General features: G+C 47.3%; 1 protein-coding gene across 2 annotated transcripts in view; it reads right to left on the bottom strand.

Annotated features, from left to right (window-relative positions):
* LRP4 (LDL receptor related protein 4) overlaps positions 1-21,223 on the bottom strand; it is an 84,532-nt gene that overhangs the window by 4,356 nt on the left and 58,953 nt on the right. Inside the window, exons 9-38 of one of the 2 annotated variants that reach the window (XM_065683232.1) lie at positions 20,153-20,278; positions 19,611-19,745; positions 19,318-19,443; positions 16,875-17,105; positions 16,416-16,572; positions 15,840-16,057; positions 15,331-15,507; positions 14,671-14,796; positions 13,757-13,965; positions 13,077-13,158; positions 12,328-12,433; positions 11,089-11,290; positions 10,577-10,766; positions 10,199-10,330; positions 9,406-9,546; positions 8,576-8,662; positions 8,203-8,374; positions 7,957-8,119; positions 7,486-7,711; positions 5,817-6,120; positions 5,270-5,488; positions 4,823-4,957; positions 4,544-4,652; positions 4,038-4,182; positions 3,435-3,548; positions 3,048-3,165; positions 2,020-2,087; positions 1,315-1,402; positions 727-868; positions 122-190 (exon numbers count right to left, since the gene is read on the bottom strand). In XM_065683232.1, the coding sequence (XP_065539304.1) occupies positions 146-190; positions 727-868; positions 1,315-1,402; positions 2,020-2,087; positions 3,048-3,165; positions 3,435-3,548; positions 4,038-4,182; positions 4,544-4,652; positions 4,823-4,957; positions 5,270-5,488; positions 5,817-6,120; positions 7,486-7,711; positions 7,957-8,119; positions 8,203-8,374; positions 8,576-8,662; positions 9,406-9,546; positions 10,199-10,330; positions 10,577-10,766; positions 11,089-11,290; positions 12,328-12,433; positions 13,077-13,158; positions 13,757-13,965; positions 14,671-14,796; positions 15,331-15,507; positions 15,840-16,057; positions 16,416-16,572; positions 16,875-17,105; positions 19,318-19,443; positions 19,611-19,745; positions 20,153-20,278 (4,493 nt within the window). In that variant the 3' untranslated portion in view covers positions 122-145. The remainder of the gene's footprint in view (positions 1-121; positions 191-726; positions 869-1,314; positions 1,403-2,019; positions 2,088-3,047; positions 3,166-3,434; positions 3,549-4,037; positions 4,183-4,543; positions 4,653-4,822; positions 4,958-5,269; positions 5,489-5,816; positions 6,121-7,485; positions 7,712-7,956; positions 8,120-8,202; positions 8,375-8,575; positions 8,663-9,405; positions 9,547-10,198; positions 10,331-10,576; positions 10,767-11,088; positions 11,291-12,327; positions 12,434-13,076; positions 13,159-13,756; positions 13,966-14,670; positions 14,797-15,330; positions 15,508-15,839; positions 16,058-16,415; positions 16,573-16,874; positions 17,106-19,317; positions 19,444-19,610; positions 19,746-20,152; positions 20,279-21,223) is intronic. The other variant, XM_065683231.1, reaches the window with a different exon arrangement.

Genomic DNA, 21,223 nt, shown 5'->3' with positions numbered 1-21,223 from the left:
GTAGAGGTGAGACATAAAAGCAGGGGAGAAAACAAGAAGGAACAATTAGTATGGGACAGTGCTTGAGCCACACAACAGAGCTTGAGTGAGGGAGGCAGGATCAAACACAGAATAGTGATACCTGATGTGAGGATGTGGACGGAAATCAGAAGAGGGAAGATGAGAAGCTATCTGAGTGATAGGAAAGCTTCTGAGGAGAAAACAGAGGAGAAATGAAGTACTGCAAGGTATCATATCAAACCCTCTCCATCCTGTCCAGGGCGGATGTCTGCAGGGCCTTTAAAATGCTTCATTAAGTAAGGGCTCCAGTTCTCTCCCTATCCCACCCCTTCCAGGCAGTGCACAGGAGCCATGTTCTTGTTACCAAAGCCCTTCTAGCTGCCTGGTTCCCCAGTGACTGTCCGAAGCAACCTTGGTGCAACAGTCACCAACTCAGACTGTGTCCAGGGAAGACAATTCCCTTTGACTCCTGGTACTCTGAGGGGCAGCACCCAATGCAAATAAGACACTGTGGAAGTTGGGAAGAAGCAGAGAGGTCTAATTCACTACAGCTCAGTGGGGAAGAAGTGCTGCTGGGTCATCTCCATAGAAATCTGAGCGATTCACTCCAGCTGTCCACCTACATCCTAAAAGTCAATGCTGACAAGCTGCAACACTCACAAAGGCCTGTAAGGCTCAACAGCAGCTTGAACTGGGCTCCTGTGTCCTTAGCAGCAAAACTCTTACCTCTTTCTTATAGCACAACTGGTTGTACATGGTTGGTTTGGGAACTGCTTCAATCTTCACCTCTTGGGTAGATGTCCGATACGAGGGATTACTGTAGGTGAGGTTCCCCAGGCCAGGGTCCGTGAACTTGGATTTATTATGCCTAGAGGAAGAGAGACGTCAGGAAAGACACTGCCAGGATCCAAACCTCCCAAGCGCTTGGTGAGGGGAAAGCTCCAGCTATCTTCACTATCCCTCAGAGAGGGAATGCTGGCTTCACCTGGCTCTTCAGCTACCTGTATAGCACTGCCACGTAACCACAAAAGCTGTACTGGCAGTAACTGGTGAAGCTATCTGTGAATTGTCTCGCATCCCTGTCCACGACTCATGAGGTCTCTACAGAAAATTTAGCCATTAAGGGTTCAAATATTAGAGCTGTGTGCCCTGCACAGGGCTGAAACCTTGCAAATCAAATCATTAAACACTGCTTCCAACAGGGAACAAAGGGACTGTAAATGACAAAGAAAGATGAAGTGCTTTCAGGAGCTTTCTTCTCCTACGACCATCGCTTTTACTGTTAGCCAAGAAAGGGGGAAAAAGATCACTTACCTATATATAATTAAAGCAGCAATAAGCAGCAAAATAAACAAGATGCTGAGAAGACCTCCAATGATGTAGCTGACATGCAGTCCTTCTCCTGAAAAGTGAACAGCAAAGGTAATGTATGCACTCTTCTCCACTTCCACTGGATAACACTGACCTTGGTGTAACACCTAATACAGGGATTTTATACCATAGAGAAGTATGTAAAGTAAAATGTCAGTACACCAAGGTTCAGCAGAGGGTTTGGCTTCAGATGAAACCACACATATGATAACCCTTCCTCCCACCCAGGCCCCAGCAGACCAAGGAGCATCAAGATGTTTGTAATGTGGCTGGGTAACGATGAGTTAGATCCCTTTGCTGACAGGTTACTCCTGCAGTGAGAAACAATTACTCTAGTCAGCCATCCTCAACCAAACACAAAGGGAATGGTAAGGAAGAGTATCGTTAATGGGAAGAGCCCAGTGGATGAGGTATGAGATGAAGGAAAACTATTCTTCAAAACAAAGTGTGCTTTGGAAAACTCCCCACAGAGGCTAATGAATGTGTATGACCAATGTTCATCCTTAGGCACACTTTGCTCTGCTCAGGGGACATCTGAATAATTCAAGTCTGAATTCTGAAATTTGAGTTTCAGACACTATGGACTGGAAGGCCATGGGTACATCTGCAGGAAAAACCTGGTGGAAGAGTTAAAGAAAAGGAACTCACCCATGGTTGCCAGCACTGCCTCATTGGCATGGGTACACAAGCCTCGCCTAGCATCTTTGTCAGAGCAGCTGAAGGACAGAAGGACAGTTAGTTACTGGAAGTGGCATCAACAGTATGGAAGCCACCAAAAGACAGAATGGGACTGGCTAGCACTGATATCCCTTCCATTTCCAGTTCAATAACGGGAGCCTTCCTTCCTCCTCTTCAGTATTCTGCATCCAGAGGACAGAGGACCATATATATGGGGGTGGGTGTGTGTGTGTATTTATCAATTATAGGTCTGCAATATCTTTATATGCAAGTCATTCTAGATTTGCCTCTCAGGTACACAGGTGTATACATACATGAAAGCACAGATTTCAGCATCAGTGCTGCAGCAAAAATCACAACATCCTAACGTCAGCACAAAGATCTTTCTGTCCAATGCATCATACCCAACAAAGTAGAAGCTTTGCCCTGTAAATAACCAAGCCAGAACTTCCTTTGTTTTCCTGGGCAGTAGGAATAGCAGGCTGCAGGGAATTTACAGAAGGTCTCTTAACTACCTGCATTGTAACTAGAATGTTAGAGGTTCTGTTCTGCCCCAAACAAGCTATTCCTTTGTGATCGGAGCAGAACCACTTCCTCAGACATCTGAGTCAGGTTTGAGTTCTCCCAGTACATTAAATGAACAGACTCCCTCCTCCTCCTTTCAGATATAAGTTGTCGAAATTAGGAGTTAAAAAAAGTCTATCAACTGAATTCCCTGATCTCAGGAGGATTTTAACACTTCAGCACAGTCAGCCTAGACACACACTTCAGAACAGACAGAAAGATCTCTGCACTTCCTTCTTGCCAGATTAACAGTGTTCTGCATTCTCTATCCGAATGGTTTTCCCATTAGGAATGTGAAGTCTGGAGCTGGAATAGTCTCTTTTGGCTAGGGACAGGTATTATCTGGAGGACGACAACCAGAGGGGGCTTATATGTTGCACCTTGTACAAGCTGTGACTTTCACACCCCAGTTCCAAGGGAACAAGAGCACTTACTTTCCTTCCACTGCAGACGTGAGAGGTTTGGTTGTTGAGGTACCTACTCTGCCAGGTGGTGTCTGACTTCTCTCTCTCACGCTGGTGGGCTCAGGACCAAAGGGCACCACACCAGGAACTAGAACAGAGAAAAATAACCAGAACCTCAACTTTGTGGGACAGATGAACAAGTCTGGTAAGCTATAGATTGTTTCTGAAATGGCCTAGGTGAGCAGCTTTCCCATCTCAAACCCAGTGGCTGTATTACTCACAACCACCTTATTTCCAGTATATAAGGTTTTATACACTAGAGAGCTTTGGATGCGCTGGTTGCCACTGCGTAAGTACAAGCAGTGTGAGTAGCTCACTTATGGAAGCTAGTACCCCTCTGACACTCAGTAAACTCACTGGTAGAACAGGGCCGCCCGTCTGGCTCATCCGGACACGCACAGACAAAGTCAGAAGCTCTGGCAAAGCAGAGGTGGGTGCAGCCTCCATTGTTCACTCCACAAGCATTAGAACCTGGAAGGAACAAGCAGCTTTCTAAATACGTTGCATTGACCAGGTAGGAGCTCAGAGTAACAACCCTTTCTCCTGCTCAGCCAGAGATGCTTTCTGGCACATGCTCTTCATCTGACTGTTAAGGAAGTGATTACAATAGTCAGACACTGGTAGGATTAAGGCAGTCCTGAAAGGAAGGCACTGGAAATCATTAGACAGGAACCCAGTCAGCACAGCTGCAGAGACTAAAACCCCAAAAGCTCACATTCTTCTGTTTTAACACAGTGTCAGATGAACAACACAGAAAGCGACATTAGCTAATCAAAGCTGTGACAGAACACCATTAAGAAGTACTTGACTGAAATGTCATAGGCAGACACGGAATGTGCACAGGGAAAATGCATTAACAGTCTAAGAAAGGATTCTGTCTCGACACCTACAGTAGCACAGTTGTTAGACATCCTTCTGTCTGCAATTAGCATTTGCCTGAATCAAGGTACTCCTATTTACCTGTCTGTCTCTGAGGGGAAACCACAATGATATCCATCAGTCCCTCAACATTGGCCAAGACTGTCTCTTTGTTCCGCCCCGAATATTTGTCCACTCTCTGGATAGATTTGGTTTGCCAGTCAGTCCAGTATATCCACCTATCCTGCTGCTCAGGGAGACAGCAAAGAAAAATCACAGCCATTAGCATGGTTAGCCACGAAGACACAGACTATCCATAAAAAACCATCCCAGAGGCAGAAGGCCCCAAACAAAGGCCTTTTCAACCCCTTTCCCTTTTACCATAAAGTAAATGACTGTCTATACCCCACAGGAGTTCAGACAAACTTCCTTTGTTAGCTCCACAGCAGAGTTAAGTATTGTCATAGAATCATAGAATAGTTAGGGTTGGAAAGGACCTCAAGATCATCTAGTTTCCACAGATTGTATCAGTTCCCTGTCCCCAAGCTCCACTGTCCAAACTCATCAACACACCGGCGAGAACGGTGGCAGCAGGAAAATCTTCTTACCTGTGTCAGAGCAAAAGGATGTGACACTTGGCTGACCAACACTTGCCGTAGCTTCCCATGGAGATCACAGCTCTCTATGCGATCAAGATGCGCATCCACCCAGTAAATCCTGGAGGAACACGGAAAGAGGTGAGCTTCCATCTATACAATCCCTTTTCACTTTTTAGTCAAGATGGAGCAGACAAAAAGCAAACCCAAACCCACAATGCTACTCATAAGCCAAGCTAAAAAACTTCATTACATCCCTTAACCCTATGCAAACAGAAGACAATCTTTCACCTCCTGGTGTCATAATCCAAAGTCAATCCATTGGGCCACCCTAGGTCAGTGTTAATCAGGATTTTACGTTCAGAGCCATCCAAGTTTGCCCGTTCAATTTTAGCAATGTGACCCCAATCTGTCCAGAAGAGATACCTGAAGAGATAAAACGCAAGTATAAGAAGAAAAGACCATTTCATTTAGCCTAAGGGAAGTTTTAGTTATGAATTAAATGCCATTAACTGATTCTTCAGGTTCAAAGAAGATCATGGGGACTGTAGCTTGCTTTTTCCAGCTACCTGCCCAACTTCAAATTCACTCTTTGCTTCATTACGTCTGGCACTTAGAGCCAGCCCCTTGCTGGTACCTGCAGATCCAAACGGCACATCTCTCCTTCATCCCACAACTCCCTCTTCAATCTGCCTCTGCATAGCCCTTCTCCCTGCCCCACCAGTACCCCATACTTACCCCTTCTTGGGAAAGACAGCAATGGCTCGGGGCTCATCCAGGCTGTTATTGATCAGCACTTTCCTGGAGCTTCCATCCAGTCTAGCTACTTCTATGGTATTGCGTCCTGTGTCTGTCCAGTAGAGGTTCCTGGCAACCCAGTCCACTGCCAGGCCATCTGTAGTCTTCAAACCCTGGCCAATAACAGTCTCCATGTTGCTGCCATTCAAATCAGACCGCCTGGATGGAAATCAATGACAAATGGCAGTGAGGAATGGGTATCTCCCACACCTCCATGTGTGATCCCCATCAACCACAGGGCCACCTCATACTGCTAACTCCCAAACACCTTTTCTCCCCAGCAGGTTCCAGCAGGTTAAACACACCTTCAGCATTTGGTTCAGCGATACACATGATGCTGTGTACCAAAGACAAGGTGTAAGCACTGGTGTACTGCCATCATCTCAGTCTCCCCAGCTTACTGGCACACTCCACAGCTCACTGTGGCACAACCAGCACAAGCAGCTGGGTAACCTGGGCACTGGCCAAGCAGATGACTGGCACCCACCTGATGACATCAAGAAATACATCTGTGTAGTAAATCTTGCCATCCACACTATCATAGTCCAGAGAAATGACGTTGTTCAGCTCAGGGACAGGGATGTGCACATCTGTGTGGTCACTGGTATCCAGAGAGATGCGACGGATGGAAGCACGGCTGGAGAAAAGTAGGTAGGTCTCTGGAGAAGAGTCACACGTCTGCTCATCTCTCTTCAGCTGGATGCCAGTGGGGCAGGCACAGGAGAAGCCAGTGGGGTGAGGCAAGCAAAGGTGGGAGCAGCCACCATTACGAACTCCACATTTATTGAAGCCTTTAGAAATAGGGAAAGTTTAATGATCCCACAGAGCGAAGGTTTATTTTAAAGGCGATATACATGCACAACTTGCTGGCAGCTGAGTTCATCCTAACCATCCCAGCCTTGCTACAGCCCTTCATACAGAGACCGCCTCCTTCCCCTCCAAAATTCATGGTGGGTATGGCCATGGCTGGGCAATGTGAACAGGAATGCACAGAAGGGGGAGCATTAGGAGCAAAATCTTGACCTGCATTCCTTGCTAATCAGAGCTTTCCCATGTAAAAAGGAACAACCAAATGCTGATAGATTCACGTAACTGCGGTTTAGCTTTATTATTGCTGCAAATGGTAATGCTGACAGAAAGAGCCAACCCTGTGGGGAAGCAGCGTGACAATGCACCAGAGGCCAGGCTGACAAAGAAGCTTCTGTTTCAACTTAGCTCACACAGTGGCAAGTAAACAAAGGCTTCAGAGAAGCCTGCTCAAAGTGCCTGACATATTAGGGTCATATCTTCTTCTTTTTAATTGAAAAATCCCCAACATCTATTCACTAGGAGGGGATAAACCCAGAACAGAGGTGCAGGGAGTGGGAAGAAGACAGCAGGGACATGATGGCTTGAGTTTTGGTTAGCTTTAAGCTATATTGTAAAGTTATACTGCCAAGGGTGATGTTCTGCTGTTAGGAGCACCAGGAGAAGCAGCACAGAGTTTTCTGTAGAAGTATGCATTGGGGAAATTCCAACAAAATGAAGCCACAGCACAAAGCAACTCCCACTGACAAGCAAGGAGGCAAGATGGGGTCGTACGGGATCCCCAGACAGTAACATAAGGAATCCGACTCTGGCACGGAATAGTTGGAGAGCCTGATGTATATTATGAACAACTAAAGAAGCAGAGATTTTCTAGAGGGAAGTGGCAGATGGGAAGATGAAGCTTTCAACGGTTGAGAAAAAGAGACTAGAGCTTGAAATCAGGTTTCAACCAGCATAAGAGGAATCAGTGCCTTTTGCAGTGAAAAAAGGGAAACTGTCCAATGCCAGTAAACTCTGATGAAGCCTAATAGGGGATGACTCATTCAGTCCTCCTAAGAAAGTGCCTCTGCTGTGTGTGAGAAGGAGGTTGTCAGGGCAGCCCAGTGAAGGAAATGGGATGAAGGGGGGAAAGGACATGCAGTAATAAGCAATCAGACCTATGGAGCTGGACAAACAGGGAGAAGTGCAAAAATAGTTAAACAAGAGGAAAGAAGAGAAGAAAAGCTGATTTTTGAGCAGTTATTCTATCACTCATGCTTTACACCAAACAACTCTCTTCAGTGACAGCTCTAAGGGCCACCCTAGTCACCACAGATACCCACTGGTTTGGGAGCAGCCGAGCAACTCACCCAGGGGCCGTGCCCTATCGACAGCTTGAATGTCCATGAGGCCAGGCAGGTTTGCCCTCACCAAGATGACATTGGCACCAGTGTCCTTGTCAGCCCTGTGAATGCTGCGAGTTTGCCAGTCAGTCCAGTAGATGTAAGAGTCCAGCAAAGTGAGGCCATAGGGATGTTGCACTGGGGACAGCAAGGTGTGGCGGTTTGCACCATTGAGATCTGCAGCCTCAATCCGCTAAAGAAAGAAGTAAAACATCAGCTCCACAATCAAAACACTGATCCTCTTGCTAGCAATTACTAGATTGAGTGGGAAACAGAGGCTAAACAAATGATGTTACTCAAGTGATGTTACACCCTCCCCATACACTCAGAAAAGCTTATGTTCTCCTTTCTCTTTTGATAGCTTGCTCAAGAGCTTTAAAACAGCCTCCAGGCTACCAAAGACCCAAGAACAAACCCTGCTTAAGAACAGAACCGGACCTCAGTGTGTGCATCAGCCCAGAGGAGCTGGGATCCAGCCTTATCCACTGCCAGTCCATTAGGCCAGCCCAGGTTGTTGCTGATCAACACCACGCGTCCAGAGCCATCCATTCCAGAGCGTTCCAGCTTGGCATTTTCACCCCAGTCTGTCCAGTACATATACCTGGGGAAAAGCCAGCAACTATTATGGAAACAGAAGTCAAAAGTCCTGTTCTAATCCCTACACAGCCTCTTGACAACACTGACCCCATCTCATGGTACAGAGCTATTGCCCGGGGGCTGTCCAGGTTCTGCCAGACCAAGACTTTCCTCATGGAGCCATCGAGGTTGCCCACTTCAATCCGGTTTGTTCCTGTATCTGTCCAATACATCTTCCTGCCAATAGCATCCACAGCCAGCCCATCTGTAGTCAACAGACCTGAAAACAGAAAGGTGTATTGTTATCCTCCCAGCTTAGCCAGGAGTTCTGGTATTCCCCTTGTGCATCTCATGAGGCAGTTGCTTTAGCTTAGCTTGCCCTTCCGCTGAAGACTTAAAGATTATTCTAGCAGGGTACCAGAGAACCACTCTTTTCACGCTGCACAGAGGCAAAAGGCTCCCAGTCCAAACTCTCTCTTACCTGTAGTGATGATGTCCTCAAACTGTGAGCCATCAAGGGCAGCCCGGCTGATTTTCCGCAGCGTGCTGTCTGACCAGTAAACCTTTCCTGCGTGGAAGGAGAAAGAAACTTCTGAGAAGCTCGCAACAAAACCAAACCAAACCCCAGCAACCAAATAGTAAACTCCTTAAAAACCAGATCCAGGTCTGACTACCAGCTAGCACCATTCAAAACAGGAACATCAGCAGCATAAGACTATTAAGTTAGAGTGATAGCTAGATGATAGCTAGTATTTTCCTGTCTGGACATTCCTTTCCTGACTAGAAAGGAATATCTGCAGCACATACGAGATAAAAACCTACACAAACTTACAACCTACAGTAAGATCTGCACCTGGGTCTTTATTCAGATGTTTAGATATGAAGTCTGGAGAAGAGAAGGCTGCGTGGAGACCTCATAGCAGCCTTCCAGTACCTGAAGGGGGCCTATAGGGATGCTGGGGAGGGACTCTTCGTCAGGGACTGTAGTGACACGACAAGGGGTAATGGGTTAAAACTTAAACAGGGGAAGTTTAGATTGGATATACGGAGGAAGTTCTTTCCTGTTAGGGTGGTGAGGCACTGGAATCGGTTGCCCAGGGAGGTTGTGAGTGCTCCATCCCTGACGGTGTTCAAGGCCAGGTTGGATGAAGCCTTGGGTGGGATGATTTAGTGAGGGGTGTCCCTGTCCATCGCAGGGGGGTTGGAACTGGATGATCTTGAGGTCCTTTCCAGCCCTAACTATTCTATGATTCTATGATTCTAAGTCACTTGTTGCCTTTCAAACAGTCAGATACATTAAGAAGTTCAGACCTTCACGAGGATCCACTCCAATCGCAATGGTGTTCTTCATGCTGACATTGACTGAGACAACAACATCTGCAAAGTAGGGAATATCCAGAGACACCATGCGGATGTCAGTCCTTCTGGCAAAGATCAGAAAGCTGGTCATTCCTGCGGAGAGGTGAAAATGGACAGGTATCAGTGAGGAACAAGGTCAGCCAACTTCAGGCATCACCAACTGAACGTTCTGAAGGTGACATCCACTTCAGTGGAAAAGGGAAGTCTCAGACACATCTCAGCTTATAGGGACTCCAGGTACAAAAGCTTTACTGAGTGTTACTGAAAGCGTCTTTATATCCAAGTTGAAAATGAGTGAACTCGGCAGTTACTTCTGCTCATATGGAAATGGGAATTAGAAAGTCATTTTTTTCAGGCTAAGGAAAAAAAGTGGATGGCCTGAAGCCAAGTGTCTTCCCGAAAAAGAGGGTCCATGGCAGGAACGTGTACAGACCTTATTTACAGAATATAGCACCCTGTAGACAAAAAAGAATCCCCCTCAAGACTGAAGCACAAGTAGGGAAAAATGTGACATCTGCTTTAGCTGCCCAGCATAATTTCAAGACATATTTGTTCTGCACCAATCCAGTATCAGTAAGTTTCTTCCTAGTAATTCTAACTCAAATTGAAGGTACAGGAATCGAATGGGTTTTCCAGGGGATAAAGCAGATAAGCACATCAAAGTGAACTCTGTTCTCTAACAAAACAGGGGCAAAAGGTAGCTGTGATACAAAACTTCAGTGAGAACCCCACAGAGAGGACTAACCAGGGGAGCAGGTCTTGCCATCAGATTGCAGGTTGATCCCAGTAGGGCAGGTACAGCTGTAACCTTTTGGAAGAGGTGCCAAGAGGCACAGGTGACTGCAGCCTCCATTGCCAACTTCACACGCTGTATGTACTATAGGAAAGAGGATGAGAAATCCATAAGCCATTGGAACAAGCACAAAAAAGGGGTGTAACAGCTACAGAAATGCATTCTAGAATGCCCTTAAATACCAAGCCAAGAGTTATTCTCATGCTGTCATATTCTACCCAGAGACTTAAGGCATTGAGGGCTGACAGACAGGTCAGCTCCTTGGAGGAGAGCTGTGCCATATACCAGAGCCGGAGCAAGGCTCAGTGTGGCTTGGGGCGAGCTCTGTACCTGGTGGCCTGTGCCGGTGGAAAACATGAATATCCATAAGATTCTCCAGATTGTCCTGCAGCGTTTCCCGAGCCTGCCCAGTCCTTCTATCTGCGCTCTGGATGCTTTTGGCCTGCCAGTCTGTCCAGTAGATTCTCTCGCCATAAAGAGTAAGTCCAAAGGGGTGAGGCAGATTGCTCCCAATCAGCACCTGGTCAGATTACCCCCAGCCCCCAAAGAAACATTACTAAGGAGTCACTAAGGGGAACAGGCTTCCCTTGCCCCCTCTCAACATCATAATGCACAGTCACAGCAAAAAGAGAGTGATGGGGAAACATTAGCCCTCAAAAGGAGGCTCCCCTCAAACAGAGTTTGCACTGGGAGCTCTCCTCTCCCAGGGAAAGCAGCCCAGCCTGTCTTGATTTGGAGATTTCACTTGCAACTGGAGAAAGAGGCAGGGGCCATCAGCACTTTGTGCTCTAGGACTTACACCTCAGGCTCCCAGACACCCTCCTCAGAAAAGGCTCCCTTACCTTCCTGTTGCTTCCATCCAGACTGGCATACTCGATGGTCTTCATGCCTGCATCTGCCCAGTACAAGCGCTGTGACTCGTAGTCAATGGCCAGGCCGTTAGGCCATGTTAGGTTGGAGGAAATGATCACCAGGCGGTTTGAGGCATCCATACCAGCACGCTCAATCTTGGGGCTGGCTCCCCAGTCAGTCCAGTACATGAACCTGAACACAAGCCCAGATAGAAGTGAGGGCCCACATTCCTTCACTGCCACTGCAGCCAGGCAGTGCCAGAGAAGCAAGGGAGACTGGTGCCTTCAGGCCCTAGCAGGAAGCAGCAGTGGGTTAACATTGTGCTTATGTTCAGCCTTGGGTTCTTGTACCTAAGGATCATACTCAAATTTATGTACCTTCTACTGCCCATGGGCTGGCCTAATTACAACACGGAGGAAAAAGTTCAAGATAATAGTTCAAGCTCTAAAAATTAACCAATTATTCACCAGTCTCCACTATCGGCTCTTTACACTTTTGCTGCATTGGTCTTCCAGTAACCCATTCAAGGAACGAATAGCACACCTTTATTCAATACCTTCAGCATTTCTAAAGCAATGGCTGGAAAGTTTTTTCCTATTCACCCCATCCCCAGCACCACAAGGTCTTACGATTCGGAAGCAAAATCTGCTACTGAAACCATTTGTTTCTGTTACTCTACTTAGGTTTGCTGTCCATGCCGCAGCTGATCCCTCAATACTCTGAAACAGTGTTTTGAAGCCAAGAGGCCACAACTGTGTTTGACATCAATAGTAATTCACCCCGTGGCAGGGGGGCTGGAACTAGATGATCTTAAGGTCCTTTCCAACCCTAAGTATTCTGTGATTCTATGAGGACATCCTTCTGACTGAGCTCTGGTTGATAAGCAGAGAGCCTGAACACAAATCCAACATAGATGTGAAATAAAGAAACAGAAAGCATCTAAGAGATGGCCTCATTTGCAACAGGTTGTGTACCACATCTTTAGTTATTATGTCCCCAGAACAACCAAATGAAAACTCCAGCCAGCTCCTGCAAGCTCTACAGCATAACAAGCAATTATCCCTGCTTATCTTGTTCCACTAGCATCCAAAATCAGGTCTCTAATTTCAGTCTTTGGCAGGATGGAGAACAATGGCACCACAGAAAGACGATTGCACAAAGCCAAAGAACCTGAACTTGTTTAGACATGCAATAATTGCCATGTCATTCCAGAAGAAAGAATCTCTCACCCTCCAACAGGATCCACCACGATATCTCTTGGTCTGTCTAGGTTCTCCCATATCAGAACAGTTCTCATGGTCCCATCTGTGTTGGAGACTTCTATCCGATCTGTTCCTACAGAAGTCCAGAAAGAGAGTAAGAGATTAAAGTTCTTGTGATTCCAGAGATCTAAGGCAAAAACTATCCATATAACAATGTATTTTTTTTCTCCATCCATCTCTCCATAGGTGGAAGATAGGTAAGAAACGTGGCTCAAAGTGTCACCTACCATTAGAACTCTCAAGTCACCTCTGTGGCTGTCACTCGTGCAGAGTCCTCTATGAATGTAAACCAGCTCTTTCCTAAGCCTCAAGGTATCTACGTAGGCATGAGAGAACAGCTAAAGAAGAATCACCCCTCTTAGATCTATCTGAACTATGACTTTCCAGCAGGGACCATCCTCCAAATACTACCTGCTGCACCCCGAGATACACTGTTGGAAGACAGGTGAATGCACAGAAACAGAAATGCAAAACAACAGTTGTGCTTGACTTCTACTACAAGCCCTTCTACAGAATTAGTACTGGGGATACTGCAAAGAGAATTAAACTGAGGATTCCACCTCAATTCCCACTTTGTTAGAAGCACACAAAAAACTCCATTTTTTGCTAGACAAAATCAGACAAAGTTCAAATGAGACAGAACTACCCGGCTGATTTCCAGTTTTCATCACTAATAAAGAAGACAGAAGCCTAGGGAAAGCAGAGGATCCCAGTACCTGCATCAGTCCAGTACAGCTTGTTGGTGACCCAGTCTATTGCCAGTCCAGCTGGACTTTCCAGGCTGGTGTCCACTACAACCTAAATAAAAACAAGAAAGAAAAAGTGCTTAGTGAGATGAGACCTTAAGGAGTAAGCACTTGGCCAATGTGTTACCCATTCACTAACAATGCTAACTTCAAAAGGCAAAAGCCCAAGCAAAGCAATGCCATACAAGAGAGTATCAAGGACTCAGAGGTTCAAATTAGTCTTCTATTTGGAGAAACATCTATTTTTCAAGTTTGTTCAAACTGCAACTCCAGACTTTCAACTCTTTTCTCCTGTGGCACATTAGCCTAAGGACATGAACAAGAAGCATTCCCAAGGAGCGTGGCTCTTGTTCCAAATGTAGTACATAACAGAAGATTTAATACTCCTTCCTTTCAGATTTTAGGGTTACAACAAAGGAACTGAGAACAGCTCACAGCTGCAACATGCTCTGTGTCCCAGTTCAAGGTTTGCCATACCAGGAACATGCACCAAACTTGGTTTATGAAGTGTTCAGTGACCTCAGGGCTCTTCTGAGTCAGAACTAGGCAAACTAACAAAGCTCCTTAGAAGACCAGTGTAATCCAGTGCCTTCAAATCTGATGCTCAAGGAGATTCCTGGCTAGATGACCACACGCAGTTAACACTATACCTCCTGGCTCGATCCATCCCATTTTGCTCTGCTGATTGAGTCGGTGCTAACGTCTGTCCAGTAGACATAGTCATCCTTTGAGTCCCAGTCTAGAGCCACAGCGCTGCGAACATCAGCAAGGGGAATGACATCATCTGACAGGTCATCTGTGTCAAAGCTGATCCGACGGATGTCCATCCTTCGGGCAAAAAGCAGGAACTTGTCAAGACCTGATCAAAGGTCGAAAGGTCTTCTTTTAATTTCTCTAAGTTCAACAACACAGTGATAGACACAGACAATTCCCTGCTATAGCCAACCTTAACCACTTCCATCACCTCTCACTGGCAGGTCACAGCCCAGGATTTTACTGGTAGCAAAACATCACTGGGTGGGACAGGTGGGCAGGGGTGGGGACAGAGTAGTAGGGAGCTGTTTCCTCGGGGAAGCCTATGCTGGAGAAACAAAGTCAACCAAGGAATGGCTCAGACCTCCCTCAAATCAAATAGCCATTTGAGAATAGCTCGGGAAAATCTAGGAGACAGTTGGCCTAATCCTTCCACATGGCTGCAAACTGAGAGAAACTGTGGCAATTAAGAGGACTGGACTTTTTGTTCATCACTGACACAGCTCCTGTGGGCATTTTAGGGAAACAATCAGCTGTGACAAGTAGAGTGGCACCAATAGCAGCCCTGAAATAAGGATGCAAAGATGGAGCTTCTCTGTATCCCCACCCATCAAGCTTAGTGAGGGCTTGCAGAACAGGGGAATGCATCAAGAAGGTGAAGCATCCTCTGGTGGGGCCCTTAATACTATTAACTCAGTCTATCCAGCTGCATCTCCTTGGAAACAACTTGATGCTGCTTTTACGCCCCTTGCCAACCCCCTGCCACCCTCTGAACATCCGAGCATGCAGGCTGTGGTCCCACCTCACTTACTCTGGGCGCAGGCATGGCTGCTGGTCTTGCGGAAGCCTGTGGGGCAGGCGCAGGTGTAACCCTTGCTGCTCGGCAGGCAGAGGTGAGTACAGCCCCCGTTGTTGGCCCCACAACGGTTTCTCCCTGCTCAAGTAGCCAAAGACAAAAACAACCACGCATAAAGCAAAGAGTAAAGAGTATAAACACCAACCAAAGTGGCAAGACCCTGTAATTTGTCTACCCAGAAGTTAACTGAGATTAAGGAAACATAAACTAAAGCGTAAACTTCATTTGTAGGGCTCAACTTTAAAATAAAGCATTTAACTCAATTCCCTTCTAGATTATGGCAACTGGAAAGGAATAAGGGAGGTGTCAGTCATTACTAGTGCCCATTTGCCGTTTATTCCCTCTCCCAAAACGGTTCTTAGACAGAGGCCACAAGTGTTTGCTACTCAAAAGTCTCCCCTTCCACGTGGCAGCAGAGGGAGCTGTGGTAACACCTAACACCAGGTTACCAGGGCTGAACTGCCACAGGGAGCAAGCTCTGCACCAGCTACGGACAGAGGTGATGGCTGTGTCGATATGCTGGGTTCAGGCCTGCCATCTCCCTGTTTTACAGGGTGGTGGGTGACAGCAGGTCGTCTAGCAGCTAAAATAGGTCTCTACCTTCTCTGCAGTTACCTGCTGGCTGGCGCTGAGGATGCAGTGTGTGGATGTCCATCGGGAAGTGCAGTTTGTTGCGGATGATCTCCTGGTTCTTGCCTGTGAATTTGTTGGCACTGTTGATGCTCTTGGTGTGCCAGTCTGTCCAGTACAAACTGTCCTCAAACACAGTGATAGCAAATGGGTGCGGGAGGCCTGTAACAGACATCCAATACAGGGATACAATCAGGTCCAAGAGGACTCAGGCTAGCAGGGAGATAGGGGAAAGTTCTTTCCGTTGCTCCTTGGGCCTTGCCACAGCCAACCTGCACAACCCACCTTACACTAATACAACAGACAACTTCTCTCTCTTATCCACTAAACACTACATAGCAAACCCCATCCCGCAGTGGTAACAGAATTCATCCCACAGTGAAAGGAGACAAGTACATAAGCAGAAGCTAGTGGCTCAAACTCAGAACAGCATTGTGCTACTCTTGTCTTCTTTACTAGGGAGAACACTCCCTGTACAAAGCTCTGTTGCTTACCCTGGCTAATAACAGCCTTCCTATTCCGCCCATCGAGGTCAGCCCTCTCAATGACATGATGCTTGGCATCCACCCAGTACATTCGATGTCCTGCATAGTCAATGGTCAGCCCATTGGGCCAGAAGAGGTGTGTATCTGCAATGATGCGCCGATTAGAGCCATCCATGTTGGAATACTCAATGCGGGGAGTGTTGCCCCAGTCAGTCCAGTAGATAGTGCTGAAGGGGGCAGAGAGAGACAGGCTTTAAAACTCATGTCCCACATACTGCACCCACCACCACTCCCTATCAGTACAAAACAGTTATCAGTCCTGTGACCTCGAGCATGGGACTGGGTAGCAGCCATGGGAGAAGTGTCAGCCAACAGGGTAACACCCCGTGCTTTCACGATGGTGAAACATGAAGGGCTCAAAACAGGATTAAGGCTCTGTAAGCCTCAGCATTGCCAGGTTCCCCAAACTGACAATATCAAATGAAGGCTTGAGCCCAGAGCTTCTGTGACCAGAGATAGGGTTTTTGATGTTCACCTGGAAGCACCTACATTGACTGCTCACTGAGGTCCTATGCTTTCACTCACCCCTCCATAGGATGTAGAGCAATGGCTCGTGGCTTCTCCAGGTTCTGCCACAACAGCACTTTCCTGTGAGTCCCATCCAAGTTTGCTACTTCAATTCGAGATGTCCCAGAGTCTGTCCAGTATAATTTGTCATGGATCCAGTCAATAGCAAGTCCACCTATCTCCAGGGGAGAATTAAGAGCAGAATGAAACCAGGAGCAGGATTTGCTCAGAAGAATAGTTCCCATTCCCTCTCAGCCTCATAAGAGGCCCAATTTAGTCCTCCTGTCTCTTCCCCCATCAGCCAAGATTAACTCCATGGGGACAGTGATCTATCCCCCATTCCATCCAGCCTCTCCCCTTGCTCAGGGAGATGCACTCCACTTTGAATGCTGGGTACCCATTTGTCTCCACTCACCCACCCATGCTATCACATCATGCTCACCCCTCAGGCTTTTGCCTTTTTTTGTGGTGACGCACCTGGGCTCTCCAACCCTGTGGAAACCACCTCCTCCACATTGCTCCCGTTCAGATTCGCCCTCATGATGCGATCCAGAGTGACATCAGACCAGAATACCAGCTCCTTGCTGTGGTGGAAGTCAAGGGCAATGGCATTTTCCAGGTTGTTCAGGAGCAGGGTGTACTCTGAGCGATGCGGCAGCACTTGTCGGATATCGATTCGATTGGCAAAGAGCAGCACTGGCTCTGGCCCTGAGAACACACGGGAAGACAGCATTAGAGTACTTGTACAGGGCTCTGCCCAGCATTCCCTCTGCACCAAGTCCCAGAACATAGTTATGCAGTACTGGGAGCAAGAAATCAGCTCCCAAGTCTACAACACTTCAGAGAGCTGTTTTCCCATCCTCAACACAGTCCTAACTCAAAGATGAGCCGTTCTAAGACTTCTGGCAAACATTCACTCAGCAAGAAGCAATCATTCCTCCCTCACCTCAGCCTCTGAAACCATACCACTAGGCAGCCACTTGGCAGCTGGTTTATAGTTTCCTTTTCCTGTATCTATCACTTGGCCATACAAACACACAAGCTTTATCACATCTTCTACCACAGACAAGACACAGTCAAAATCTGCCTGAGACAGAGATAAACTCAGCAGGTAATTCCACTGCAGAGGGAGAAAACCCTAACCAACCACACAACCAAAAAAACCCAGTGTCAACATCCTCCAAGGAGGACATGGACCTGTTAGCCACAAAATGATCAGTGGGCTCTGGAGCACCTCTTGTATGAAGGCAGGCTGAGAGAGTTGGGCTTATTCAGCACAGGGGAGCCCTTAGAGCAGCTTGAAGTGCCTAAAGGGGATGAAAAGAAACCTGGAGAGGGACTTTTTGCAAGGACCTGTAGGGAGGGGACAAGGGGGAATGGCTTTAACCTGACAGAGGGGGGATCTGGATTAGATATAAGGAAAAAATTCATTATTATGAGGGTGCTGAGGCGCTGGCACAGGGTGCCCAGAGAAGCTGTGGCTGCCCCATCCCTGGCAGTGTTCAAGGCCAGGTTGGATGGGGCTTGGAGCAACCTGTTCTAGTGGAAGGTGTCCCTGCCTGTGGCAGGGGGATGGAACTGGATGAGCTTTAAGCTCCCTTCCAACCCAAACCATTCTGTGATTTCTTATGGATTTCATTAGCGGAATTCATAATGAAATCTTAATTCTTTAAATGGAATTTCTAATTTCTCGGCTCCTACATTTAGAGGAGCTGAGGAATAAAATTAAACAAGTGTACAAATGTCCTTAAAACCACCAGATGTCCATTCAGCAGCCACTCACAGCATTCAGGACTGGTGACCAGGATCAAGGGTCAAACCACAAGGAGGTGTGATACAACCTCACTGACTGGAAAGGTTAAGACACTTCTTGAATGGAGACAGAGGCAGAAGGCTGGTTTTGTCCTAGGATCTGGGTCACCAAGAATGACAAGGGACTAGGAAAAGGAAGCAAGGGCTGTCCTGCTGGCAGGAAAAGGAGTATCTTTCCTTGGTCAAAATCACACAGCTTTCATGGGCATTCACCAACAACCTGGCCATATCTAAATACAAATCCAGGTCCTACACCTGGGTCAGAGCAATCCCAGGCACAGCTACAGGTTGGGCAAAGAAGAGATTCACAGCAGCCCTGCGGAGAAGAACTTGGGGGTGCTGGTCGATGAGAAAATGAACATGAGCCGGCTTCAGAGTGCGCTCGCAGCCCAGAAAGCCAACCGTATCCTGGGCTGCATCAAAAGGAGCGTGACCAGCAGGTCGAAGGAGGTGATCCTGCCCCTCTACTCTGCTCTTGTGAGACCTCACCTGGAGCATTGTGTGCAGTTCTGGTGTCCTCAACATAAAAAGGACATGGAACTGCTGGAACAAGTCCAGAGGAGGCCACGAGGATGATCAGGGGACTGGAGCACCTCCCGTATGAAGACAGGCTGAGGAAGTTGGGGCTGTTCAGCCTGGAGAAGAGAAGGCTGCGTGGGGACCTCACAGCAGCCTTCCAGTACCTGAAGGGGGCCTATAGGGATGCTGGGGAGGGTCTCTTCATCAGGGACTGTAGTGACAGGACAAGGGGTAACGGGGAAGTTCAGATTGGATATAAGGAGGAAGTTCTTTACTGTTAGGGTGGTGAGGCAATGGAATGGGTTGCCCAGGGAATCTGTGAATGCTCCATCCCTGGCAGTGTTCAAGGCCAGGCTGGACAGAGCCTTGTGTGGGATGGTTTAGTGTGAGGTGTCCCTGCCCATGGCAGGGGGGTTGGAACTGGATGATCTTGAGGTCCTCTCCAACCCTAACTATTCTATGATTCTACTTCCTTATCCTCACACATTGGCTTTGTGAACAGCACAATGCTGGCAGTGAAACATTCGAGACAAAATAATGAGAGCTGGACCAACACACACACCTCAGAAAAGGTTGAACTCATCTTTACCTAGAGCTTTGCAGCTACGCTTGTCAGGCCGCAGCTCGTAGCCTTGCTCACACCAGCACTGGAAGCCTCCTTCACTGTTGGTACAGCCTTGGCTGCAGTAACCTTCCTCAGCACATTCATTCACATCTGCATGTTACAGACAAAGGGAGAAGGTTACCACTGGATCATCAACAACCAGGCAATGTCACCGATGGCTTGCTTCTGCTTTCATGGTCTGATTCACACCCTATCATAACTATCAACTCCGAGCACATCAAAGCAGCAGGGAGGAAGCTGCTGCTCCAAACCCCCACCTTGGCACGATCGACCGTCTTCCAGGAGCCTGTAACCTGTGTGGCAGGTGCACTGCACCATCCCTCGTACCATCTGGCACTTCTGAGCACAGCCACCGTTGTTGACGTTGCAGTTCTCCTCCCCTGTTCGTGGACCTGCGAATGGAACAGGCAAAGATAACTGAGCTGAAACCACAAGGCAGCTGCTTGTGGCATCAACTGTTAGGCAGCAGTCGCCCTTCAGAACAGGCTGAGCAAGAGTGGGAGGGCACAGACTGTGCTGGAAGCTGCCTCTTTGCAGTCAGAGCTCTCCCCTGCAGGCCACAACTAAAGGGGACAGACATCAAAGACAAACTTTGACACCCAAGATCTTTTCCCCATTATTCCTTGTCTGCAGTCAGTAATTGGCAAAACCACCAAGGCCTTTTTCCCCAGTCTTCATCTCTCTCCCATTATCACAGCCCAGGCTTTCTTCCTTACGCATATCCTTCAGCAGCACCAGAGAGACTCCCACACATCACACTGCCTCCATTTACGTTTAAGGCTGCACTCGGAAGACTTACGGCAGTTCTGATGTGGGCTCTCATCACTGCCATCTCCACAATCATTTGCTCCATTGCACAGCTTCCTCTGGCCAATGCAACGCCCATTCCCACACAGGAACTGGTCTGGGGCACACTGAGGGGTCCCTGCAATAGAAGAAGAGGAAAGTAAGCACATCACAGTTTACCCATAGAATAACAGTCATGATGAAGAAAAGAATACAGAGTATTTTCTAAGATGTATTAAAATCTCTGTATATGAGCACAAACCCATGGCTTTCTCTTTCCTTGAATTCAGCTCATCTCACAATCCTTACTGCTCCTTTATGCTGATTTGGAGGCCTGCAAACTCCCCTTCAGACTGAGCCCACTGTTGCTTCACTGGGAAGTTTAGCTATTTAGTTTCTCTCAGAATGACTGGAAGGTTCTGGCTGAGCTCCCTTTGCTTCCAGATTCCATGACCCTACTCAGCATGTGCAAGAGAGGAGTCAGGTCCTCACTTTCATCATCTGATATGTCACCCAGCATGGCTACGGATCTTAAATCTGCCTAGGAATGAGCATCTTGTCCAGCCCTAACTGCACTGTGATGGACTTGGAATGAGATCTACAAGCATCCTTGAAATCTGAGCTCAGGCAACAGGATTTCACACATAAACTACACTCTTCTGCTGTTGGCAGGGAGACTCTACAGAATTCTTGTAAGTAAAGTAATACTGTTTGGAGGGACTTTGCCCATCCGACTGCTTTTCCAGCAGTAACTGCACTGTCCTGTTGCCTCTTACTTCTTGTACCTCTTAAGATGACTCAGTTAGTGGTTTCCAAATCATCACCCTCTGATAATCCCAGGAAGACAACAGGACAATAGAGTTGTCAGCAAAGAAACAATGAGATTGGCGAACTGCCTGTAAGCAGCATGGAAAAGGGCAGGTGTGAGATTAACAAGTACAACTAAGAACTGACAGACACATCAAACGGGAACATAAAACCAAATCACATGCAGATTCACTAATCAGAGCACAGGAATGTTTTATGTGAAGGATTCAGAAACTTGGACTATATTTGTCATATCAATGTCATATAATGATCCTTC

This window comes from Lathamus discolor, chromosome 6, assembly GCF_037157495.1.
Source record: "Lathamus discolor isolate bLatDis1 chromosome 6, bLatDis1.hap1, whole genome shotgun sequence".
Classification (NCBI taxonomy): Eukaryota; Metazoa; Chordata; class Aves; order Psittaciformes; family Psittacidae; genus Lathamus; species Lathamus discolor.
Note: the sequence above shows the minus strand (reverse complement) of the source record. Positions and strands in the feature narration are given on the sequence as shown.